Source organism: Benincasa hispida, chromosome 6, assembly GCF_027475165.1.
Source record: "Benincasa hispida cultivar pf3 chromosome 6, pf3_genome.v1.1, whole genome shotgun sequence".
NCBI lineage: Eukaryota > Viridiplantae > Streptophyta > Magnoliopsida > Cucurbitales > Cucurbitaceae > Benincasa > Benincasa hispida.
Window position 1 is genome coordinate 15,943,467 of NC_143483.1, and position 24,411 is coordinate 15,967,877.

Below are 24,411 nucleotides of genomic sequence, written 5' to 3' on the forward strand. Positions count from 1 at the left end.
TTTTAAACGGACAATCAAACATCGTGTAGATTTCTAAGTCCACCCAATCTAACTCTCTTCGACTGCCAAAATGCTTACATATTTTGAAAATTTGATAGGGGTTGAAAAAGAATTAAGTAAAGGGAAAAAAAATTATGAAATGAGGGGTATATTGGTCTTTTGACAAGTTTCTTTTTTAAATAAATAAATAAAAAATGAAAGAAAATCTTCTTCTTCAAGGCCGTGACTTCCCCCTCCACACAAAATCTCTTCCTCTCTCTCACGCGGATTCCCTCTCCATCTCTCTCAAGATCCGCGGCCACCGGAGTTCGCCCCTCGCCACCGTGCGTTCGTCCTCGTTTGCGCTAACAAGTCAGCCGCCAGCCAGCCTCGCGTTTGCCGTCCGCCAGCTGCAGTCAGCGCCGCCGGATCCGTCGCGCACGGGTTCAGACGCCGCCACGCCGACCACCGGTGGGAGGTCCGAAGTTGGGCGTTTTTGGCTCAAATTTGGTGGGTTTCTTGGTTTTCTTGAATGGGACTTGAATGCCCATTAAGTTTTGGTGTTAAAATTGATTTAGCCATGATGTTCGATGCTAGATTCGAGTTTAGAAGGCCCTTAGTGTGCTGTCTAGCGGAGTTAAGGCGATTTCGACAAGTTTTTGGTAAGGGTTTGGGTCTGTTCAGTGATTTTTCTTAGAGTTCTTGAATACCCATTTGGTGTTGGCATGAAATTAATATTACACCCATAATGTTTTGGATGAAAGATTGAAGATTTGGAGGATTTTGAATAGATTTCCAGCAAGGTCGGGTCTGAAATTGGTGGGATTTTGTTGAGTTCTCGTCTAAATGTAGATTTACCCATTAAATTTTGCACCGGTTAAGTTTATTACTTTTAATGCTTATGCAAGATTAGAGCTTGAAGGACTGTGAGGTGCTGTTCAGTAGCCGCTAAGGTTTTCCACGCCACCTTTGGTGAGCTCTCGAACCATGGATTAACTTTGAGTACTTATTGGGTGTGGGAGATAGGGTCCTAACCTTTAAAATTAGATTGTGCTTAGATTCGAGTTCTTGAGAGGTTTGGAAGTGGTATTGGAGCAAGCTACTCACTTGGATTTGATTCATGATGATGTACCTAGAAATGGGTTAAAATGGGTAATTGATAAAAGTACAGTTTAATTCTCTTTTTACCCACTTGTATTCAAATTCTATAAATAGGAGTCTTCCCCCTCATGTATGGATAGCAATTAATAAAACTTCTTTTCAAGAATCGTTCAAGAATTTTTTAGATTTGTAGTCTACATCAAATTGGTATCAAAGTATCCGTCTGGACCAAGTTGACTGCTGCCAGTGGAAGATCGGGAACTTTGTGAGTTGTGTTCGTTGCCGTACAACACATATCTAATTAGGGGAATCCTAAAAACTCCAAGAAAGAAAAAACCAAAGATTTTTCGAGATTTTGCAAGAATGGACTATTACCGATCGAAGAAGATGTCCAAGAAAAAATACAACAGTTTGTATAGGCAAGAAAATCAATTTTACTTCCAAAAACAATATTGGAATTCTGACTCAAGTGATTTAGAAGAAGAATTCCAACATTCTAATTTTGTCCATGCTCGATTTTATCAAAGAGGCTATCATTGTCCACATTGGAAATTTGATTCTAATGATTCTAGTGACTGATGAAGGAAATTCGAGATGGAATAGGAAGGCGACAATATCAGAAAAGGGCCCAACTATCCAATCAACCCCATTTTTCAAGAAATCAACCTAAAGATTAGAAGTTAGATGAATGAAAGAATCATCTAGAATGAATTTTTACAGCCCAAGAAGAATGTTCAAGACTCAAAATTACTCGTTTGATTATGAAACACGATCAAGAAAAGTTGATTCGAGAAAATCAATGGATGAGTCCTGTGCCCAATATGAGATTAAAACATATTCAAGCATCCAACAAAATGATTACTTTGATCCCGTAACATTGGAGGAAATAAAGAAAACAACAAAAGAAATCCAATGTTCATTGGGGAAAATGAATCAACATATTGATCTCAATTCATTTGCAAGAGTTCAAGAACGGATTGATTTCATATACCGAAGAAAAACAAAAGAATCACGGTTGAAAAATTTTCAAATAGAAAATCATGAAGATATGAAAAAAAAAACAAGAATTTGAAGATGTTGATTTGGAAATAGTTGCAAGTGAAGATGAAAAATATAACGAAGAAGATGAAAAAGAAAGTATCTAACATCGAGCAAGAATCAAACAAGAATGGCACACTAATTGCGGTGGAAATGGATCACCGAACTATCGAAGAACTTGAATCGAATGATAAAGAAGACATGATTCTTGAACGATTCTCTTTGGAAGGTGGTTTTTTAGTAATTGGTCGTTTGAAGATGGTTTTTATTGAACTTGAAGGAAACATCTTTTTTGGGTTTATGGCCGATGGAGAAGTTCAGTTTTTGGTGGCAATATTCGATTTTTTGTCTCCAATTTATATCTTTGATCATAATATTTTTGTTCAATACATAGGAGGTTGGTTTGGTCATACTCCGTTGAACAAGTTTATTTCATTTCTTGTTTGCTTCATAAATTTTTTTCTTTTTAAAACTTGAGGACGAGTTTTCTTTTTGAAGGGGTAGAATGATGTAAGAAGAATAGGGGTTAATTGGGTTATTAGGTAATATTCTAGGTTAATTCCCTTTTTACCCCACTTGTAATAAAACTCTGTGAATAGGAACCTTTCCGTCTTGTATCAAACACATTATTCCTTCTAATAAAAGATTTACAATCTTGGTTCTGGGAGATTTCTTTCCTTTTATCATTTAGGCTACATCACAGGATTTCAAAGGTCGTCTAAGGAGGTTGGTTTTGCTTAGATAGACATTTGGACATAAGTTCAAATTCAAACGAAAGTGGGGAGAACATATAATTCTAGAGGATCGAGCCATTGTCAGTGAGTGGTTATTTTCGAGTATTTGATATGAAAATTTATTTAAGTTATAGAGTTTAATTTGATTTGTGAATAAATGCGGGCATGAACTATTTTTATGACTAAGAATTCGTTAATGTTTGAGTGGTGGTCTTATTTTTTGTGCTTTCACAAAAGTATATGACCTGAATTTATGAAAATGTGTTTCTAACCATATTTGGCTTTTAAACCTGAATTATGTGATTTTTATGAGAAAAAGAGGACGATTTACTCATATGCTATTTGAATGTATTTTCGTAGCGCCACCTATGGTTGTCAGGGGATTTCTGGGGTTGAAAGATGCCACCTATGGTTGTCAGGGGATTTCTGGGGTTGAAAGATGCCACCTATGGTTGTCAGGGGATTTCTGGGGTTGAAAGATGCCGTAACCTGGAAACTCAAGAACCTGAGCCTAGGTGAGGATAGGGAACGAGATGTTGTATTGGCTTTGGGGCTTGATTAACCCTTGGAGGGTAGCCACCCTGTGTGCACATATGAGCAGTGATTATGATGAAATGGATATTGTAATGAGGTTGCCACTGTGTTGGAAGTGCCAAATATGTTTGAACTTGGTATGACCGCATGTTCCCTTGTTATTGAACCTGTGTGACCTATGCTCGGCCATATATTTGGTGTAATCCATCGTGGTAGACCGGAATATGGTACAGGATTGATGGTGGCTCACAATAATAACTTGTATATGTTTTATAACATGTATATCTGGAACTTTAATCATGCCATTAAATGTCAAAATGTGTTTGAATGTTATTTATTGGAAGTATGATTTGACAAACTCTATATTATTATGAACTTACCTCTCATTGGATTTTAGCTCATGTTTTCGATGTTTTCTCCCCCAATAGCGGTCAAGTTCTGGGTGCCCGTTGAGTCGTCACACGCCAGTTGTTTTTGTTAAACATTTGCTACATCGTATGTATGTATATTTTGAGAGTACACCAGGATAGTTGGGATTGGTGAGCTGCATGTCATGAGATATTTGTTTTAAGTAATGTAATCTATTTTGAATTTGTTTTCCCAATGTTTGTATATGAACACTTGTTTGGATCCGATGTTATTGAAGGGTGTGTGGTGAGACACTCGGTAGTTGTTTTGAAATCAAGTATTTTGGAAGTGCAATCTTCTTTTCTTTTTCAGATGTGGTTAATCAGTTTTTTAGGGGAAACTCTGTCGAAGCTTGAAACTTTTATAAAATTTTATAAAAGACACATTTACTTGCTCTTTGTTTTTCAAAAATACGTTTAGAGTAGTGTCTTCATGTCTCAATCTAGGTTAGAGAGAAAATCTAGAACAGGGTGTGATAGAAGGGGAGACTATTTTGTGGAGTGATCTAGGGCTTGGGTGAGAGTACTCAAGAGGGAGGTTCCAAGTTCCTTTATACTTGGAATATATTGTAGTTCTTCTTTAATTCTCAATATATCTCAGATCTTGATTCTTGTAAGGTAGTATCCTAACACTGTTTTGCAGATTGGAGAGTAGCAGATGTTGTGGTGGGGGACAACATGAAGGTGGTGCTCTCTGGTTCCCAGTCCATTCAATCTTTTGGACTGGTGGATGTGTTTGTTTTGAACTAGGTTGAATCCTCAAGATATTAGAGAACTTGGAGGTCATCTAGTAACCATGGTAGAAGGTATAGATATATTAATCTGAAAAGAATGTTTGAAAAGAATGTGTTAAGCATTTCTGTCATGTAAAACTAAAAATGTTTGTGGGTTGTGATTGGTGTTTTTGAAGGTAATGAGACATTGAAAGACTCACGGACGGCCTATGAAGAGGCATTAGATGCACTATCTCTGTTGATTGTCAACCGTAGACGCTGTGATAAATCTGGAGATCGATTTGAGTTGATGTTTGAGTATGTAAAGGTATTAATGAATCTTAACGCTTTATTACTGCTGGTATACTTGGGCTGATGTTCATTGAGTTGATTCTATACAATAGATGCTTGATTTGGAGGAGTCCATGTTGCAAATGAAGGTCATTCATGTAGCCGGCACCAAAGGCAAGGTATCATTATTATTTATGCAAGAAGTGTGAAATTAGAACCCCTGCTATATTATTTCCTTCGCATTTCATATTAATAATTCAATAATTCATGCAAGGGATTTTGTGTTGATATCTAAGATAATGCATGGGGTGGAGAGTTGAGAATATATTCAAAGGATTAACTTAACAAGTATGAACTTGTCTTTAATCAGCATTAATACTGCTTCTTTGAAGTCCCCCTGTTGCAAAGGATTTCTTGTCCTCAAACTTACTACCTTCTCTATTGGAAAGTTTAATCTAACTAGTAATTACGTGCGATGTGCGTTTTTATGAATTTTGTAGTGAATGTTGAAATTTATTATCATTATTATTATTTTAATTATGAATCATGCCAATTTATAAAGGACTAAAAAAACCAATTTTTATAATTATTTAGTTTGAAAGATATTGATTATTTTAAAATTATTTACATTTGTATTGTTTGTTGCTATTATTGAAATCTTAATTTTAAAATTATATCATTGTTTGTTCATGAATTAAAAAAAAATGTTACTTTTAATTTTTTTATTAAAAAATAAAATGGTGTCGGTTACTCTTAACATAATAGAATATATTTATTAAAAGTATAAGAATGATTATTGAGCATACAAGGGGCTAGTTAATATTATTATTATAGTTTCAAAGATTTTGTTGGTTTGTTTTTTTTTGTTTTTTTTTTTTTTAAATAGAATTTTTCTTTTTTAGGTTTTATATGTTAAAATCACACTAAAAAATTGATTTGTTGGAAAGAAAAAAAAAATATTGTCATTATCAAAAATTTTTACACCAATTTTGATATTGTCTTATATTTAAAATGGAAAATAGATATTTCTTAAAAAGAAGGTAAACTAGATACTTCACTTATAATTTTTAAAGTAAAACCTTAAAACACATTTTTCTTTTTCAAAAACCTCATAATTTTAAGTTCACATTAATATATCTCTAATTTTCTCAACTCGTCTCTTTATATCTCCTTATCTAATTTTCTTATGTCATATAGATATCTCAATCTTTTCCATTTTTTTTCTGTCGTTACTCACTATTCTAGTTGAAGATATGTATCTATGAATTAAATGAACTTGATTAGGGTGGAATGGATTATAAAAAAAAAAGTTAAAAGAATATAAGCACATTGCAATTAGATACAAATAAATTAAGAAGAAAAGAAAATTCACATTACTAGTTTCTCATTCTCCTCTTCCTCCTTTTACATCTTCATGATTAAAAAAAAAAAAAAAATTGAGTTAGTAAGATTTTTATAAAATAAATAAATTAAAATAGACCGACTCTAAAGTAATAAAATGGGATTATGGATGAGGAATGAGATAGAATTTAAAATTAAGAATTGCTAAATTAGAAATAAAAGAATTAAATCAATTCTATATCATATTCCATTAAATTTCTAACCTCTCTCGCCATATCCCTATATCTGCTAAAAAAATCTTTTATATAAAAAGCAAACCTATAATGAGAAAATAGTCATCAATCGATCAAAATTCATTTTGCTCTCAGGTTTCGATTATCCTTTCAAGCAAAATTTATTGCAACATTAAAACAATGAATAGATGACTAAGTAGATTGTAAAACCCAATTTATTTTTCCACTACTTTTCATTTAAATTTAAATCTATCTCAAATATTCTATTTGTTTTTTTGTTTCCTCTAATGGAATAACATCTTCAAGGCAAGCCTTTTACTTCAAAAACTTCCTCAAAACAATTTAGAGCGATAAAATAAATTTCTTAAAATAAATAAATAAAGAAAGAAAAATGAATGATAACAATATCACTTCATTAATTTAGTAAAATGTTTTCCTTTGAAAAACAAAAAAATTTAGTCTCAATTATTTTCTTGAGAGATTTTGCTTTTGAATGTTTTGTGGAATTTGAAAAATTGCAATAAATGCATTGGCCAAGTATTTCTTTATTTTTATAGGTATATCACACACCCATACACTTATCATGGAAGAGTTGTCTTATCGTCATCAACCCAAATGCACATATGACCTACTATGTAGGTTGAAGGGTTGCTTAAATAATAGTCGTGTCCTCTTAACATCAACAAACACATGAACTACTACGTGGGTTGAAGAGCCACCTAAACAATTTGAAGAGTTATTGAGGGTAAGAAGGGAATTCTTAAAACTTGTAAGGGCAAAAAGGGAAGGCAAAAATAGCTCCTCTTTTAATATAGTATAAATATAGATATAGATTTGTGTTACATTGTTTTTACATTTCTGTTCTTTCTTTTTTTCACTTTAAATTGAAAATATCCTTGCATTCTCTTAAATGTTGATGAAAGGATTTTAAAACTTTGCTTAGAAATCTATCATTGAAAATGATTTATGCTAACTGAACTTTGTCCTTTTGTTGGGACTTGTGTAGGGATCTACTTGCACCTTTACTGAATCCATATTGCGTAATTATGGCTTCCACACGGGCCTTTTCACTTCTCCTCACCTTATTGATATCCGAGAAAGATTTCGTTTGGATGGGTAACTATTCTGTATTCTGCATACTTTCGTTGTTCTTTTGTGGAAAAGTTGGTCTCTCAGGTAGCTAATACATCTGCGAAGAGCTACTTTTTTTTTTTTTTTTTTTTTTAAGTCCAAATAAATTAAAAATAAAAAGGTAATTTTATTTTTCACTGCTGCAATAGCATTGTCTAATTTTATTTCTGTACCAAGTGCCTCTACGTGCAATGCTTAAGCTCCTTTTCCATTTTGAAGTTGCATATTCTTGAATATCTTCTTGATAATTGACTATAAATACGTTTTTTTTAGAATTATTAATTTGTTCTCTAACTTGTTGCAGCGTCGACATTAGTGAAGAGAAATTTTTAACCTATTTCTGGTGGTGTTATAATAGGTTAAAGGTATTTTACTAGTCAATCTGATTCAACTGTATTATATTTCTCAGACAACTTAAAATTTGCAAGCTGTAATGCTGTATTGATAGTTGAAGTGGTTTCATTTTAGATCTCTTGGATTACTATTTTCCTTGCTTTTTCTGATTCTATTCAATTTTATTTTCTTCAGGAAAAAACTAGTGAGGACGTACCAATGCCTCACTTGTTTCGCTTCCTTGCATTACTTGCATTCAAAATATTTTCAGATGAGCAGGTTTGATGTTTATTTTTAGTTTAATCTTTTTCTGGACAAGCTTTCTTTGATCAATTTATTAGGCGGATTAGAAAGATAATGTTTTATTGCCATCAATGAAGGTGGATGTAGCTATCTTGGAGGTTGGTTTGGGTGGAACTTTTGATGCTACCAATGTGGTATGCTCATTATCTTTTTATTTAAATAATAAACTATTTCAAATATAATTTGTCCTTCATCTATTTTAGGAAGTAGAAACATCATATCAAGGTATAGCCATTTCATAGATTTTAATGTTTCAGGTCCAGGCACCCGTTGTGTGTGGTATAGCTTCTCTGGGTTATGACCACATGGAACTTCTTGGTTAGCCTTCGCTAAACCTTGAGATTTTTATGCCTAGAAAAGAAATGATAGTCAACTGTTTGCATTTACTTTGGCTTATGCATGAGCGTAGATGGTTTGTATCTTAATCGATAATGTTAGTATCTTCGTAGAACTCAAGGATGCAGCTGAACAACCTATAGAATAGATAACAGATCGTGATAATGTTAGGTATCTTCTACTTCTTGCAATCAAGAACTAGAAAAACACGCCTCCCTAATCAATATATATATTCAACTAGGAAAAAATACACCAAATTACAATGTCTTAAGATCAGCTTTAACAAGATGAAAGATAAAGAGCAAATGAAAGAAGATAACTCCCCGGGACATTCGGGAGTGCCGGAATACTCTCCTAAACCTCCGCCTTCAGCCAAATTTCCCACCCTCAAAATAGAGCCTTCAAACCCTACAAAAACCCTTGCATTGGCCCCCACTTGCCATGTAACTAACTCTACTACTCAGCTCATTATCAAGTGCAAATTCTCCTTCCTACCCCTTCTCTCTTGTTTTATCTGCATCTAATCCTTTTTCCACTTTCTATATTGTGCTTCGTCATTGTTTCTACTTGGAAAATGGAGAACTGCTTGAGATTGGAGACATTTGTATCAGTTATAGGTTTGTTACAAGCAGAGCCTAGCATGTCCATCAGTTATAAAGGTTTTCATTAGGTTGCACGTCCTAGACCACTCGTCCGAAGAAAAAAAGGTATATCAATTGCAAGGCTTTATTAGTTCCAAACACTTTCAAGCATCGTGTAGAATGTGTAAGCTAACTACCAGGTGCAAATAATAGTCCTGATTATGGAATGCTGTGTGCGTAGGATGTGAGGTCACTCAATTTTGGGATACTAGGAAAGAAAAGAGAAAAGGGATGGGAGGTCACTCAATTTAGGGATACTAGGAAAGAAAAGAGAAAATTACTTATTTTGTCAACCTTGAACGAATGTGATAGTAAGGGTAAATAAATTAAGGTAATGAGTTCTTTGAGATGAAAATTTATTTACCATCAGTAATACATAATTCAATTGAATTTATAATTTGGCTACTATTTGTCCAAGTTTCGATGGTTTTATGGTAGATTCTAAAGTCATGATGTTTTTTTTAAATTGTTGATTTCATTCTGTTTTGAATTGTCTAAACAGGAAACACTCTTGGTGAGATAGCTTCAGAGAAAGCTGGTATCTTTAAGGTTTGCTTCAAACGACTTTTCCTCCAAGTATGAGCATATAGGAATAATCAATTTAATGTTTGTTGTTGTCCTTTCACTTTGGTACAGCATGGGGCTCCAGCTTTTACGGTATTTCAACCTGATGAAGCCATGCGTGTGCTTAGAGATAAGGCTTCGCAGTTGGATGTATGTGCAGATATCTTCTTCATTCGTATAACCACCATAAGACCTGACCCTTCCCTTACTGTTTGAATTTTATTTTTCGACACTTTATGAATATGCATTGTTCACACTACCTTATATTTGAAACAATGTCATGTTAGCTTCATACAATCTGAATTTTCTATTATTTGCTACACTACGTGTGAGTTTAAATTATTTGTTGTAATGATCTATGCTTTTTTACGTCTACATGACTACATGGCTGAAGCATGAAACTAGTAAACTATATGAATTTAGGCTGATTGGTAATCTACCAGTTAGGTAATATTTACAGTACAACCTTCCCTCAAAATGAATTGCAACAATTTTGCACATCACAGGTACAACTTACAACAGTGTCGCCATTGGATCCCGAGCTACTTCATGGTCGTAAACTTGGGCTTGAAGGTGAGCACCAATATCTAAATGCTGGTCTTGCTATTGCCCTATCCTCCACTTGGCTTCACAGGGCTGGTCATTCTGAACTGTCATATGTGGAGCAGAATGTAAGTTCGACATAGAGATTTGTCCTCAGTCTTTCATAACATTATCTTGTGTTTTCTAATTCTTTTTTTTTTTTTTAATTGAAAAAAATATTTTGTTGTCAGAGGTCTTTGCCTGAGCAGTTCATAGAAGGGCTTACCACTGCCAGCTTTGAAGGGCGAGCGCAGATTGTTCCTGATAAATACATTGATGTTGAATCCCCAGACGATCTTGTTTTTTATTTGGATGGAGCCCATAGTCCCGAGAGCATGGAGGCTTGCGGTAGATGGTTTTCTGCTGCAATAAGACATAACCAGCCAGGAAATTTAAATCAGTCGGAGGATAATGCTACATCTTCAAATAAACTTCAAGGATATGATAACGATGAAGCAAGGAAGAAATCTGTACAGGTAGACATCTACTTTAGATCAACTTTTCCAAGCTCATTTTATTGTTTGTCAAGAAAAAATGGATCATAAGTAACTAAATTAGATTGTTACAGTTCGAAAACCTATACAAATGGCATTGTTGGCCTGCAATCAATATATCAAAAAGTGGGAGATCAGGAACAATGAAAGTTTCCTTAGCTAACATTAACAAAACAGAAGCCCCCGGCATGATCTCCCTCGCCTTCAAAGTGTTACAGCGGTCTATTACTCTCACAGCACAAGAGATTCTAACTATGATTAAGAATTAAGTTTCAAATTCAGATAGGACCAATTGTTGTCTTCCTTTGGGGCAGTGTGGAGTTCCAGGACCATAATTCTTTCCAGTGGAGAAGTTGTTTAACAAGATGATCGACTCTTATTGATACTTCCTTTGAGTAAAAGTATAAGGGACAAAATTGTCCCATCTCTTTAACAGCTATATTGCAAGTAGATCTATGATATGTTTCAGCACTCCTTTCTAGTTCTAGAGTTCTACATTTCATAAAGAGAAGCATTTAACTCATAATTCATTTGTGTAACGCATCAACTTCTTTATATGCCTTTTAACCTAGTATTGTTGGACACTGTAGGTGCTATTGTTCAATTGTATGTCTGTGCGAGATCCACAATTGCTTCTCCCACCTCTGATCAAAATGTGCGCAAATAATGGTACGTATTTGTCAAACTGTTGGATCTGAAGAGTCAGGTGTTCTGGAGGGGTTCATACATAGTAATTTCTAGACATTGGGTTTTATTGACCGAGGATAAGGATATATATCTCAGAATTTAAAAGAGGGATCTATAATTTAGGTACTAAATATGACATTACTCGTATACAAATAAGTTTGCTTACATAATTCAGGTGTCAACTTCAAGAAAGCACTCTTTGTTCCAAATACATCAGTCTTTAACAAGGTTGGAACCCATGGTTTACCAGAAACAAATGGGCAAGTTGACCTTTCTTGGCAGTTCCATCTTCGAAGGGTATGGGAAAAGGAAAACACCATGCAATGTGTCAAAGGTACTGTTAGCTTATGCTAGTGATCTTTTTATGTAACCGAACTAATCTTTTTGAAGTGTTTGGAATTCTTTATCCTTCCCTAAACAGCTTATATACTTTGGCATATCAGGAAATGATTCTAAAGGGACTGGTGTTGTACTTCAAGAAGAAAGTGAAAAATCAGAAGTGGGTGGTAAGAATTGTGAGAATAGCACAGTGTTTTCTTCTCTCCCAATGGCTATTAAATGGCTCCGGGATAGTGTCTTGCAGCAGAATCGGTCCGTTCGACTTCAGGTAATTTCTTTTTGAGAAAATGGGTATATATTTTTGCTGAGGAGTTGAGGAAAATGATCCTATTGTTTTTTAGTGACATTGCAGACTTATTTGGGAATAGTAAATGCAAGTCAAACTACAATTGGTTTCTGTTCCATGTGGCTTAGATTATATACCATTATCCGCAATATAAGATTTTTTAGGCTAAAGGTATACTTTTACTAGCTAAAGCCTTTAAAACCCATTAAAAAAAAAGAATGGAAGTAAACTTTCGTTTTTCCGGGAAGATTCTAGGCATGTTCAAAATGAGCTATATGCTTAAAAAGCACTTTTTAGTACTTATAAATTCTTCTTTTAAGCACTTGAAGGGGCATTCCAAACTGACCCTTTTTTAGCATCAAACTTAGATAACAGCCTCGTGTAACGAGGAAACTTTCGTGTTTTCTATTTTTCAGGTTCTTGTAACTGGTTCCTTACATCTTGTGGGAGATGTGTTGAAATTAATCAAATGAAGGATGGGATCTGTTTGGTGTTAATTGCGATGGGACTAAGCTTTTGGTTGAGATTTTCTTGAACAAACAACATTTTTGTTTTATAGTTAGATCAGAAGACTTCAGGTAATGTTGGTGATGAGGGTTACATTTGTTCTCTTTCATTAATTATTCTTATGCTTCAGAACTGAGCAATAATGAGAATTTTAGAAATATTCTTAATGGATCATATTTCCAGGGTTCACTGTTTATAATATTCTTACATATTATATAATCATTATAATAGCTAATAGATTTACTGAACAAAAAGATTATAAATATTATAACCCACTACAACACAAGATCTAAATCTGACACAAGCTTGAGTTTAACATCATCAAGAATTCAGCATCTCGTCAGTAGGATAGGACTAAATTGCCTAAGTAGTTGACAAAAATAGGGTAGTGAAATCGTGGATGAGGTCCAATATTTCCATATGTCTTTGAAATCGTAGACTAGTCCATCGTTAACCCACATGTCCGGTCAACCTTTTTCAACCCTTGCAGTCCATGTTGCCAAGTGTCAAGGCATCCACGATTGAAGGTAAATCTAGAGGTAGCGAGCGACAACAAACAATGGAGGATGGCAACAATAAAATGAAAAGGAATAACGAGAGAAAGTTTAAAGTTTAGTGATCTACATCAAAACAAAAAGCCATTAGATCGATATATCTATATCATATAGAGAAAAAATATTAAACAAAACTATGCGGCGGCGAATGGTGAAGGTCCAGGGGAATGACGACAGATACATCAACAGAATGAAAATGAAGGAGAGGAAGTTTAGTTTGAAGGAGAGAAATGGAGAATGATGGAGTATTAAGGTGGGAAATCATGGATTAGGTCCACGATTTTCAGGTGGGACATGTGAGCAAAATCGTGGACTTGGTCCATGATTTGTATGCCATGTGGGCTAATTTTATAAAATTGCGGAACTTGTCTATAATTTTCCTACCTATTTTTTAGAATACTTCTATCCTTACTTATTTTTGTCATTATTTATTAAAATAACATTATTTTTTTTTAAAAAAATCTGTGATCGTATGTTGGAGGAAGCAATGAGGGAAATTGATGTAGAGGGAAAGGAATATGGAAGTTGGAAAATAAAGTGTTGAAAATGGTTGGAAAATACTATCTATACATTACGATAGAATTAAGTATTTTGAATGATGATTGAATCGATTCAATCATCATACTATATATAGATTTATGAATGACTTTTCAATAATTTGAATTTAATCCCAAATTATCTTTCAAATAGTTTGTGTAATATTGTTACGTATTAAATAAAATCCATGAATTTAAATAATATTAGGTTTTTTATGCTCAAGACTTGGACTTCTTTTTGTTCTATTGCAACCACGACTAAGAGAGAAATCAAGAGAGAATAAATAAGAGAATACCTACCTAAATTTTGGTTTTAAAACATTAGTTTTAAATTTTGGTTTTTTTAGTATGAGGTATAAAATTTTGGTAATCGGATTTCAAAGAAAGGAAAGTATATTACCACTAAGTTCTGTTTATGTTGGCAATTTTAAATTTTGATGATAAGTTTGATGAGTTCATAAATTTTAAAATTCAAGCATGGACAAAGATTGTCATCTCATATAATTTTTTACATAAAATGGTCAATAATAATAAGGCATGTTTATTACAAAGATTGTTTTGTAGTAAGTTCTTAAGCATTGATTTTATATCATTAAATATTTAAATTTTATGTTTAAAAGTCACTAAACTTTAAAAAAGATATCTAATAATAAGTTATTAAGCTTTGATTATGTCAAATAAATCTTCAAACTTTCCATTTTTTTTAATATTTAATAAGTCTTTGATCAATCCATTTTTTTTTCTATCATTATATTTTTGAAAAATCATGAACTCATTTGATATAAATTAAAATTTGAAGATATTTAATTTTCTATTAGACATAAGGTTCAATTTTATATCTAATATATTAGTTAAATTTAAATAATGTTGAATCTATGTGTTTATTAGATACAAATTTGAAAGCTTAAAGACTTGTTGAACATTTTTAAAGTTGATTTATTAGATACAAATTGAAAGTTTGACAATCTATTAGATTCTTTTTAAAATTCAAAGACCTATTTGCCACGAGTTCATAAACATAGACTATACTAGTGATTTAGTCTAAAAGTAAATCAACTATCAAACATAATAGAGTGAAATAACTCTCATAAGGAACTCCTACCTATCTACTTTTATCGAACAAAACAAAGTTGGACTAAGGCTTGTATGAAATGATTTTCTAAAAGCTCGTTTGATAACCTTTTGGTTGTCTTTTTTAAAATACTAAGTTTGTTTTTTTTTTTCCAACTTTTTTACTGACATTTTCATATTTTCTAACAAAACACTTGGAGTCATAGCTGAACTACAAAAAAGAAAAACATGTTTTTAAAAATTATTTTTCAGGCTCATTTGGTAACATTTGATAGATATTATATTTGTTTTCTCATAATTTCTTTACTCATGGTCTTCATATTTCATATGTGGACATTAAGGTGATGAGCCAATTTTGAAAAGCAAATACAAGGTTTTGGAAACTATATATATATATATATATATATTTTCAGTTTTAGTTTTCAAAATTTGGCATTGATTCGGAATACAATTCTAAAATTTGGATAACAAAAGATAGAAAATGAGAGTGGTGTTTGTAGCTTTAATTTTCAAAAAAAAAAAAAAAAAAAAAAAAAAAGTAAGGGTAACCATTAGATTTTCGATAGCTATGTTGTTTCTTCTCAAATTATTATCATGATTTTCATCTTTCCTAGTGAAAAAAGATGAATTCTTATCCTTTTATTTTTTATTTTTTTTAAGTTTTCAAAACTTAATTTGGTTTTAAAAATATTAGTAGAAAGTAGATAACAAATTAAGGAAACGTATAGGTAGAAGGGATATTTGTAGGCTTATTTTTTTTAAAAAAATTAAATGTTTAAAAGAGTATTTTTCTTAAGTAAAAAAAATATTTTTAAACTTGAAAAATTATTCCAATCAAGTCTTAGTTATGATTAAAAAGAAACAAAGTGCATTAGATTAAACCCAACTTGGCTAATTTTTTTAAATTAAACATATTATCAATTGAAAGATCATATCTCATATCAATTTCCACTTGTCCTAATGTCTTGAGAGACTAATGTACAATACAAGATAAAGACAAGTACAATATACAATAAACTAGGGCATACCCCAGTAAACATATTAGCAATGATCGTGTACCTTTTACTATGCGATGAAGCATGAGGTACGCGATCGTGCAGTGCGCTTCGCATAACGCAATCTCTAAACGATCGTCTAAACGACAACGATATGGTGAAGCACCATCGTCTAAACGATTGCTGAGCGAGCACCTAAGTATCATATACCCGTGATCGTGTAGTCAGTGACTATGCGATGGGCATGCTAACTACACGATTGTTTCGCACATGCCTTTTATTAAACGACGAGCATCAAATGTTCCCACTCGATCGTTTACCTTCAGCATCTACGCGATCGGGCAACCAACACTACGCCATATAGCAAACACACTTTACCCTATCGTTTAGCATTAGCTAAATGTTTGTTTAGTAAATACTACACGATCACATAGAAAAATATACACGATCGTTTAGCCAAATCCCAACGATCGCTTACCTAAGGCTATACGACACGACCAACTCTTCGTCTTCTTCTTCGCTGAGAACCACATCTCCATGCTTCGAAACTTCATGATGAAAGACTCGACAAACTCAAACACTTTGAATTACAGACTCGATTGCATATTAATTATGCCCAAAAACACAGGGGCCCTTACAAATTAACACTTTGTAATTGAAAGAAAGCTTTAAATAGAGGCAATTAAACCCGTAAACATTCATCAACGCCATCCACAATCGCATTTAACACTTAAACGTAAATGCAAAAAACCCACCACGATTGTAAAAGAAGTTCAAAACTGAAGTAAAATTCGAAATATCAGAACAACCTGTCTCTGATACCAATTGAGCTGTGGAATGATTGTTCCAAATTCCATTCGTATTTGAACATACACAATTACAATCAAGAAATGGAAACATACAGGCTATGCACAAAACGAAATTACAACATGCTTTTAATAAGATCAAGGGAAAGCTTATAATACCTTTGAAGACTCATCTTCAAACACCCTCGATCACGAACGCTCGAACAATCTCCAAGACTGCAACACACGAACGCTCATACATAGCGACCGCAACACTGCACGGTCAACATCGACCACGAACACAACGATCTCCAAGATCACGAACACAACGAACGACCTCTAAAAACCTCGAACTATGTCGAGTTGAGTATGAAACCACCACAATGGCTACCTTGGTAATCTCGGTGTGAGAATCCAGAAGCGTCAGCTTTGTGTTGACTTGGTTAGAGGAAGAGATCGAAGGAAGAACAATCGTGTAAACGATTGAGCAAGTAGGAGATGACAAGTCTATCGTATAGACAATGTCCAATCATTTAGAAGAAGCTCCATGATCGTTTAAATAATAGCCAACTAAGTGAACTATCATGTAGTGTCACTCCACGATCGTTTAGTCTCTCTTCAACTATCGTTTAGTGAATCTAATCCACTTGACAACCTTTCCGTGAGTAATTTTTGAGAATGGAAACTCTTGCAATAACTTCTAAATTTTGGAAAACATTTTTTCTTTATCTCACGGTTACCATGAAACCACCAATAACCTTCCACTCAATTAGTTATTAGAGAAAAAGATATAATTATCCAATAATTAATATTATTATAAATATATATGATAACCAACTTACCATACTATATTTATAACCTATAGTTTTAATATTTCATCTCATGAAACATATAAACCATAGTTCTTTTTCTATTTCATGGTACTTAATGTAAATCTCATTTACATTAATCCTCCACTTGATGTATCTCATACACCATATCGATCATATCATATATAATCGTATTACCTTTTGTCAATTTGAACATTCCAAATCAACACCAAGAACTAATTCTCAACTTGAATCCATTGAGCTACCAAAGGGACCTTATGGACCTGTAGCTCGAAGCTTCAACGGTACATGAATAACTGACTAAACTCTTTAATCATGGGATCCACCATCCGTTAACTGCCAGGCACTCCACTAAAGACCGAAAGCTAAATTCTTCTTACTACAGATATATTGTGTGTCCATATCAACCAATCAACACATAACCCTTCATAGATTACTTGGAAGTACAGTTGGGCCAATAATTGTATGCTTCCGTAGTTACATCAACTCCTTAAGTACCATTGATCCCTCTAATGAACATAAGTCATAGTCCTACTATGACTGAGTCCTCTCTTCCAAAGAGCAGCTGTGGCCACTAACCTGGAATCAGCCCTTAAGGGAGCAATCTATCTACTTGAGTGAATTCCATTTTGTGTAACTGAGTTCCCAGCTCCCAAATCAGAAAAATCCCCAAAAAGGTAGGCATGTTGAGTTGGCAATCTGGCCACTCTCACCCATACTAATCAAAGGACCGCCCTCAAATGTAGGAGTTCCCAAAACACTCAGAATTGAGGTCATGTCACCTATGGTCGTTTAGGTGAGATGTAAGTATTCAGTATCAACGGCGTTACATACAGAGACGAATCATCTCGTGGTCCGGTCTTATACAAACTCTATGTATAGGACACCCTTGCTCGCATGTCTCCATATAAATGGCAAGATCTACCATCTGTAGTAGTTCACAACACTTGCAAACCTCTACAAAGCGGGCTGTATCCGTAGTGTCACCAGGATCAGGTATCCCTCCTTAATCCTTATACTACAGACCTATTTAGGTTATCACTTAAGGCATGATCCACTTGTGTATCTCATATACATGCTTAAGTTTACATACAATAACCATGGAGCTTTGTTTATTGGATATGAGTAAATGTCAAAATAAAATAACTCTTATTTTATTCATAACAATGTGTACAGATTAAAAACTATGAGACTCCGGGAGAATTAGGACACTAATCCCAACAAACTACACAAGATGGAATTCACTCCTTCCCTTAAAGCAGGGCTTGAACGATGTGGCGCCACATACCTTCTCATGGCTCGAGAGGTGTCCACTCATAGTAAGACTATGATGTATTGTTCATTAGAGGGATCAATGGTACTTAAGGAGTTTGATGTAGCTACAGAGGCAAAATGGTAAATTGGCCCAACTGTACTTACGAGCATCTGTGAAGGGTTATCTACTATTAAATGGTTATATTCGATGGACACAAATGTATCTATAGTGAGAAGAGTGCAGTTTCAGTCTTTAGTGGAGTGCCCGGCAGTTAACAGATGGTGGATCTTGTGGCTAAAGAGTTTAGTAAGCTATTCACGTATCGTTGGAGCTTCAAGCTAAAGGTTCATAAGGTCCCCTTGGTAGCTCAATGGATTCAAGCTGAGAATCAGTTTTTGGGTCAGTTTGAAGTGTTCAAATTAACAAGAGGGAGTTTGATTATATATGATATGATTAAACTGGTTCAGTTATATATGATATAGTTGACATGAGGTATGAGATACATTAATTGGAGGAAATGGATGTAAATATTTTTATATCAAATAAAAGAGAAAAGAACTATGGTTTAAATGTTGCATATGATGTCATATTAAAACTATAGGTTATAAATATAATTTAATAAGTTAGTTATTATATCTATTTATAATTAAAACAATTATGAGATAATTGTTGGTGGTTTTCTCCATAACCGTGCGTGAAAGTGGAAGGTTGCATTCAGTTTTCATAAGTGAAAGGATAAAATGAAAATGTTTTTCATTTTTTAAAAGGAATCATTTTATCGCTTCATTGGGGTTGCACTGCCCATCGTTTAGCTCACGAGAGCCTACATGACAACTTCAAATGTTGATTAAACGATCGTGTACACATGCTGTTTCCTAAATGATCGTGTAGCTTTATTAAGAGATCGCGCGCCTGAGCGAGATTCACTAAACGATCGTCTAAACGATAAACCTGATTTACTAAATGATCGTATACCTTTTACGAAACGATCAAGCACAAGTCTATACGATAGACACAAACCTCTCCCACTTGCTTGGTCATTGAGTGCGATCGTGGTTTCCTCCTTCCCTCTACCAAATCCAACAGATCCCACACCTCCTGGATTCTCACTCTGAGAATATCAAGTTCACTGAGTGGTGGTGTCCTAGTTGCTGCTTGTTTGTGGAGAAGACTGTTCATTTGCTGAGTGACAATGAGAGATTTGGGTAGACGATTGCAGTGACAGTGAGAGGTGCTGGTCCCAGTTCTTGACAAGAGCAAGAGAAAAGCAGAAGAAAATTTCTTCACGAGGTAAGTCTCTCATTCTTATGTATTTATTGAAAGCATGCCGTAATTTGTTCTGAAATGCATAACTTGTTTGTATGTTTGTGAATGCTTGTTTTTCTATTGATAACGGAAAGAAATGCACGTTATTACAGCGTAAATAAGTAAAACAATGAGGGAATGCGACGATAAAAATATAAAAAATCATGTCCAAAAGCATTAAATTGAGAATATTGTGATCGCATGCACCCATCGCATAAGATCAGCTAATTTATTTATTTTGTGCAGGAAAAATGCGTTGGCGCAAGTAAAATTGCGATCCAAGGAATTAGGCGTCCGCGTGCATTGATAAATTGCGATTGCAAAGTCATGCGATCTTATGCGATTGCGAGAAGTTGCTCAAGAAGGTGGCCGCATAAAGACGGTGCATCAAGATGATAACATAATAAATCAAGATGGGACGGAAAGCTGATGACAGTCGAATCTGAATTTAGTTGACAGGCCGTTAACGACACACTGTAGCAAGTACATTCAACTTTTGGTGACCATTAATCGGTGCATCAGAGCATGAGATTTAATGACCGCCCATCATTGCAATCATTAGAGAGAAAAGCTTCTTCACCTTGAGCTCTATAAATACCGAAGGCCACCATCGTTAGAGAAGTTCACCATATAGAATAGAGATCATATACAAGATAGTTAGCTGTTAGTCTGTTCATAGTCATACTTAGAAGACGGAGACGAGCGAAGAGAAGAAGACGCCGAGAGATCATTCCCGAACAGCTCGAAAGACTGTCGGGAAGCGCTACAAAAGGAGAGAGGGCCAACACTTGCGGAAGAAAGGATATTCATCTGAACAGAGTTGGAGTGAAAAGACAGTGTAAAAGGCCGTGGGATATTCATCATCGCATAGACAAGAATAGAGGCTTAGACATAAGTCCTATCAACATTATCGTATACATCACATGCGTCCTAGAAATAGGAATTAGGTATTTGCATTGGGAGATGACATGTTGTTGTGTGTGTGTAGCATGATCGCATAACTTGAATGCAATCTTAGGAAATGTTAGCTAAATCCCTTCTCAACCCGTTCATCGCATACTCATTGTAATTCTCGATTTCATCAACTCTTTACTCGAATCCGTCGCATAGAAATATACTCAAACAAAACACCATCTAGCTTATTTGTTTTTGCCACCGCAAAGGAATCAAATTTATTGTGACATGGTAACTTAGTATTCCCTGTGTTCGACCCTGGACTTACTAGGAAACCTAGTGATATTTATACTTGGATCTTATTAGGAAAACTTGCATGTGCAACGCATAACAAATCACCACATTCATACCATTATTGCATCACATTTACTACGCATCATCTGTCACAATGAATTTGGAACGATCTTGCTTCCGCTCATAGGTTCTCTTTGATAAGAGTTCCTTCAATTGGTATTAGAGCCAGGTTCTGATATTCCAAATCCATTGATGTATATAATAGTATTTACATTTTTGGTGGGTGAAACATGTTTACATTCTGTTTAAGTGTTAAATAAGTTCGTGGATGTGGATTAATGGAGTTTCTGAGATGGTTGCCTTTGGTTATTTAATTCTTTTACATTCAAAGTTAATTGTAAGGGCCCCTGCGTTTTTGAGCATATTAACTTGCTATCGAGTATGTTATTCAAAGAGTTTGAGTCAGTTAAAGTCGCTCGTGATGAAGTTTCAAGGCAAGGAGTTGCACTGTACTTCGAGGAAGAAAAAGACCAAGCGTTGGTCAGATTGTGTAAACGATAGGGTAAACGATCATTGAGTATGGGATACTCAGCAACAAGGTGGACGCCCGCGCACTAAATGATCGTGTAGCTCAGCAAGCTTCATCGCTCAGTCACTGACTACACGATCGTGTAGTAAGAGTTACATAAGCGCTTGCTGTATGATCGTCTAGACGATCGTGCTTCACGATAACGTCGTCGTCTAAACGATCATTTAGACTTTCACGTTTAATGTTAGTGCGCTAAACGATTGAGTGCTTTATGCTTCATCGCATTATAAATGGTTCTCGATCGTAGCGAAGCGATCGTGGATACTCGGCCAGTTTACTAAACGATCAGGGAGACTTCGCCCGAGCGGTTCAAGACCTGGTTCGCTTGTGAATCGGTTTGCTCAAGGACTAATGTAATAGATAGAATTCAATTTCTGTTTTTTTAGGCTAAATCATCCTGATCCATTAGTCTTTGGTGAATTTACATAAGATGTATTTTTGGTTATATGTCATATGGTATGCCATATAGTTCAAATCCCACCTTAGGTTATGCATTGGTCATGCATCATCTCTATATTGTAAGAGTTATGATATAGTAGTTTGTATGACTTAAATTATATAAGAGCATGATCATGCATGATATAATATAAGAGTTATATTTATGCATGCATTAAGCATAGACATGCATCATCTTTATGTTATAAGTGTTATAGTATAAGGGTGTATGGAAGCATGTTTGCTTAGTTTACAAGTATATAAGAGTTATATATAGTAATGAATGGATATTACATGGAGCATGACACATAGATTAAATTTATAAGAGTTATAAATACCTAGTTGTGCATGGCAATGTGAATGGGTTTTGGTTGTTTTGTTTATAAGTGTTATAAGAGAAATTAGAACTAAAATCAACAAGAAAGACATGCACGCGAACTTATGCTTGAATCATGTTTTTAAAAGAGTTTTAAAACTTAGTGGAGATAGACCTAAGATCATGGTTCTAATGATATTAGCAACCTAAGGTTTAATCTTTTAATCAGTTTAATAGGATTAAATTGACTAATAAAAGATTAAATATGTAGCAAATCTATCTATAATGAACATTTTATTTAAGATGGGTTCTTCCTAGGCTAGGGTACTTGAGCTAATGAAAACAGAACACCCCTACCTGGGAACCTACCTGGAAAGGAGAATTAGATAGATTTGATGCATGCATGCAAATTTGAGGATAGTCCGTTAAAGAGTTTAATAGGACTACTTGAACTTGTTTAATTTCAAAGACAATAGTTGTTTTTGAGAAAATTAAACTTACTTAGATAAAATAAGTAGCCGGATGGTCTAAGGTAATGAACCCCTAGGTAGAACATTTAGTAGGTGGTACTTGGGGTATGTGATACTTCATTTAAACCTCTTCACGTTTCTCCCTTTATGTTCACACCGTGAGATCTATCATCGGCCTCGTGGAACCTTGGGAGTGTTCCCCTAAAGGATGGTGTTTGAGTAGGTCAATATCAAGGTGAATGGAGAGAATGTTCATAGTAAGTGGGAGCGGGACATGCGACAACATATCCCACGATCTCTCTCGTTAGGTTGGATAACGTTTCTATGCATCGCCTCAAGGCACCCTGGGAGTGTCCCCTAATAGGATGGCAGTTTTGCACGACTCTTTATCTGATCTCCTGTATAGGATAAAGTAGCTTTAGTTTCTTGTCCTAATATACTTTTTCCCTATGGTAGGCACATTAGGGCGGGACTCTAGGGTCGAAAATGAGGGGTTACAGTTACGCATAATTTTTAAAGGTTAACAGTTCTGGATCGAAAAATGGTGACTGTTAAGGTCAGTTACAAGAGTTGTTTCTGCCTAATGTTTGAGAGTGTCTCATCCTAGTGAAAGGGCATCTGATCACCCCACCGGTGACATTTATCCTGCCTCGTTGGGGCATTATTGCGAAATAGATATCTTTTCACTTAGGGTACATGGAAACTATTTTGCTAAAACTAAAATTGGTGTTAAAATGTAGTAATGCATAGATTCATTAAGTTTATTCATTTTTCAGCAACGTAAATATGGCTATAGCCACATTAGCTCTTTTAAGTGCCGATAAATTGACTTGCGAGAACTACACTAGTTGGAAACACACGATCACAACAATTCTAATCATCGATTACTTGAGATTTGTCCTTACAGAGGAGTGTCCTTCTATTCCACCTTAGAAGGCCACTCGAAACGTTTGAGTGTTGGACACGGATGAACGAGAAGGCCCAAGTTTATATCTTGAAGCATGAGCCTAGTCTGAGTGTGTGAGATCATGGAGTCCCTGATGGGAATGTTCGGATAATTTTCTGTACAGCTCAAGCACGAAGCTCTCAAATGCATCTTCAACTCCAAAATGGAGGAAGGCACCTCTGTTCGTGAACACGTGCTGTATATGATGGTCCATTTCAATGTGGCGGAGATGAATGGGTCGTCGATGAGGGCAGCCTGGTTAGCATCATTTTAAACTCATTGCCAGATAGCTTCCTGCACTTTTTTAGTAATGCGATACTGAACAAAGTTAACTATACCCTTACATCTCTCCTCAACGAGTTGCAGACATTCAATCCTTGCTAAAAAGTAAGGAGAAGAAGGTTGGTGAGGAAAATGTTGCCTCGTCATCAAAGGAGTTCCATAAAGGTTCAACCTTAGGAACAAAGTATGTACCTTCTAGTTCTAACACTTCCAAGTGGAAGAAGAAGAAGAGTGGTAAGGAGAGGGAGAAGACACTTGCTAACCCATAGCCTGTCGCCCA

The 24,411-nt window shown here is 34.8% G+C and overlaps 1 protein-coding gene across 8 annotated transcripts; it reads left to right on the top strand.

Moving 5' to 3' along the window:
• The first annotated feature begins 206 nt into the window (after nt 1–206).
• On the top strand, nt 207–12,748 carry DFB (DHFS-FPGS homolog B). 8 transcript variants are annotated; one of them, XM_090314564.1, is made up of 19 exons: nt 210–489; nt 577–641; nt 893–951; nt 4,437–4,599; nt 4,704–4,834; nt 4,911–4,976; nt 7,378–7,487; nt 7,807–7,867; nt 8,031–8,114; nt 8,216–8,272; nt 8,396–8,456; nt 9,618–9,664; nt 9,752–9,829; nt 10,186–10,350; nt 10,453–10,737; nt 11,346–11,424; nt 11,618–11,776; nt 11,886–12,049; nt 12,484–12,748. In XM_090314564.1, the coding sequence occupies exons 4-19, from the start codon at nt 4,590–4,592 to the stop codon at nt 12,538–12,540; spliced, it is 1,614 nt and encodes a 537-aa protein (XP_090170690.1). In that variant the 5' UTR covers nt 210–489; nt 577–641; nt 893–951; nt 4,437–4,589; the 3' UTR covers nt 12,541–12,748. The 8 variants fall into 8 exon arrangements, with proteins under 8 accessions (XP_090170684.1, XP_090170690.1, XP_090170687.1 ...); XM_090314561.1 differs by lacking the exon at nt 893–951 and having other exon boundaries at nt 4,416–4,599; XM_090314560.1 differs by lacking the exon at nt 893–951.
• Nucleotides 12,749–24,411: the final 11,663 nt, after the last annotated feature.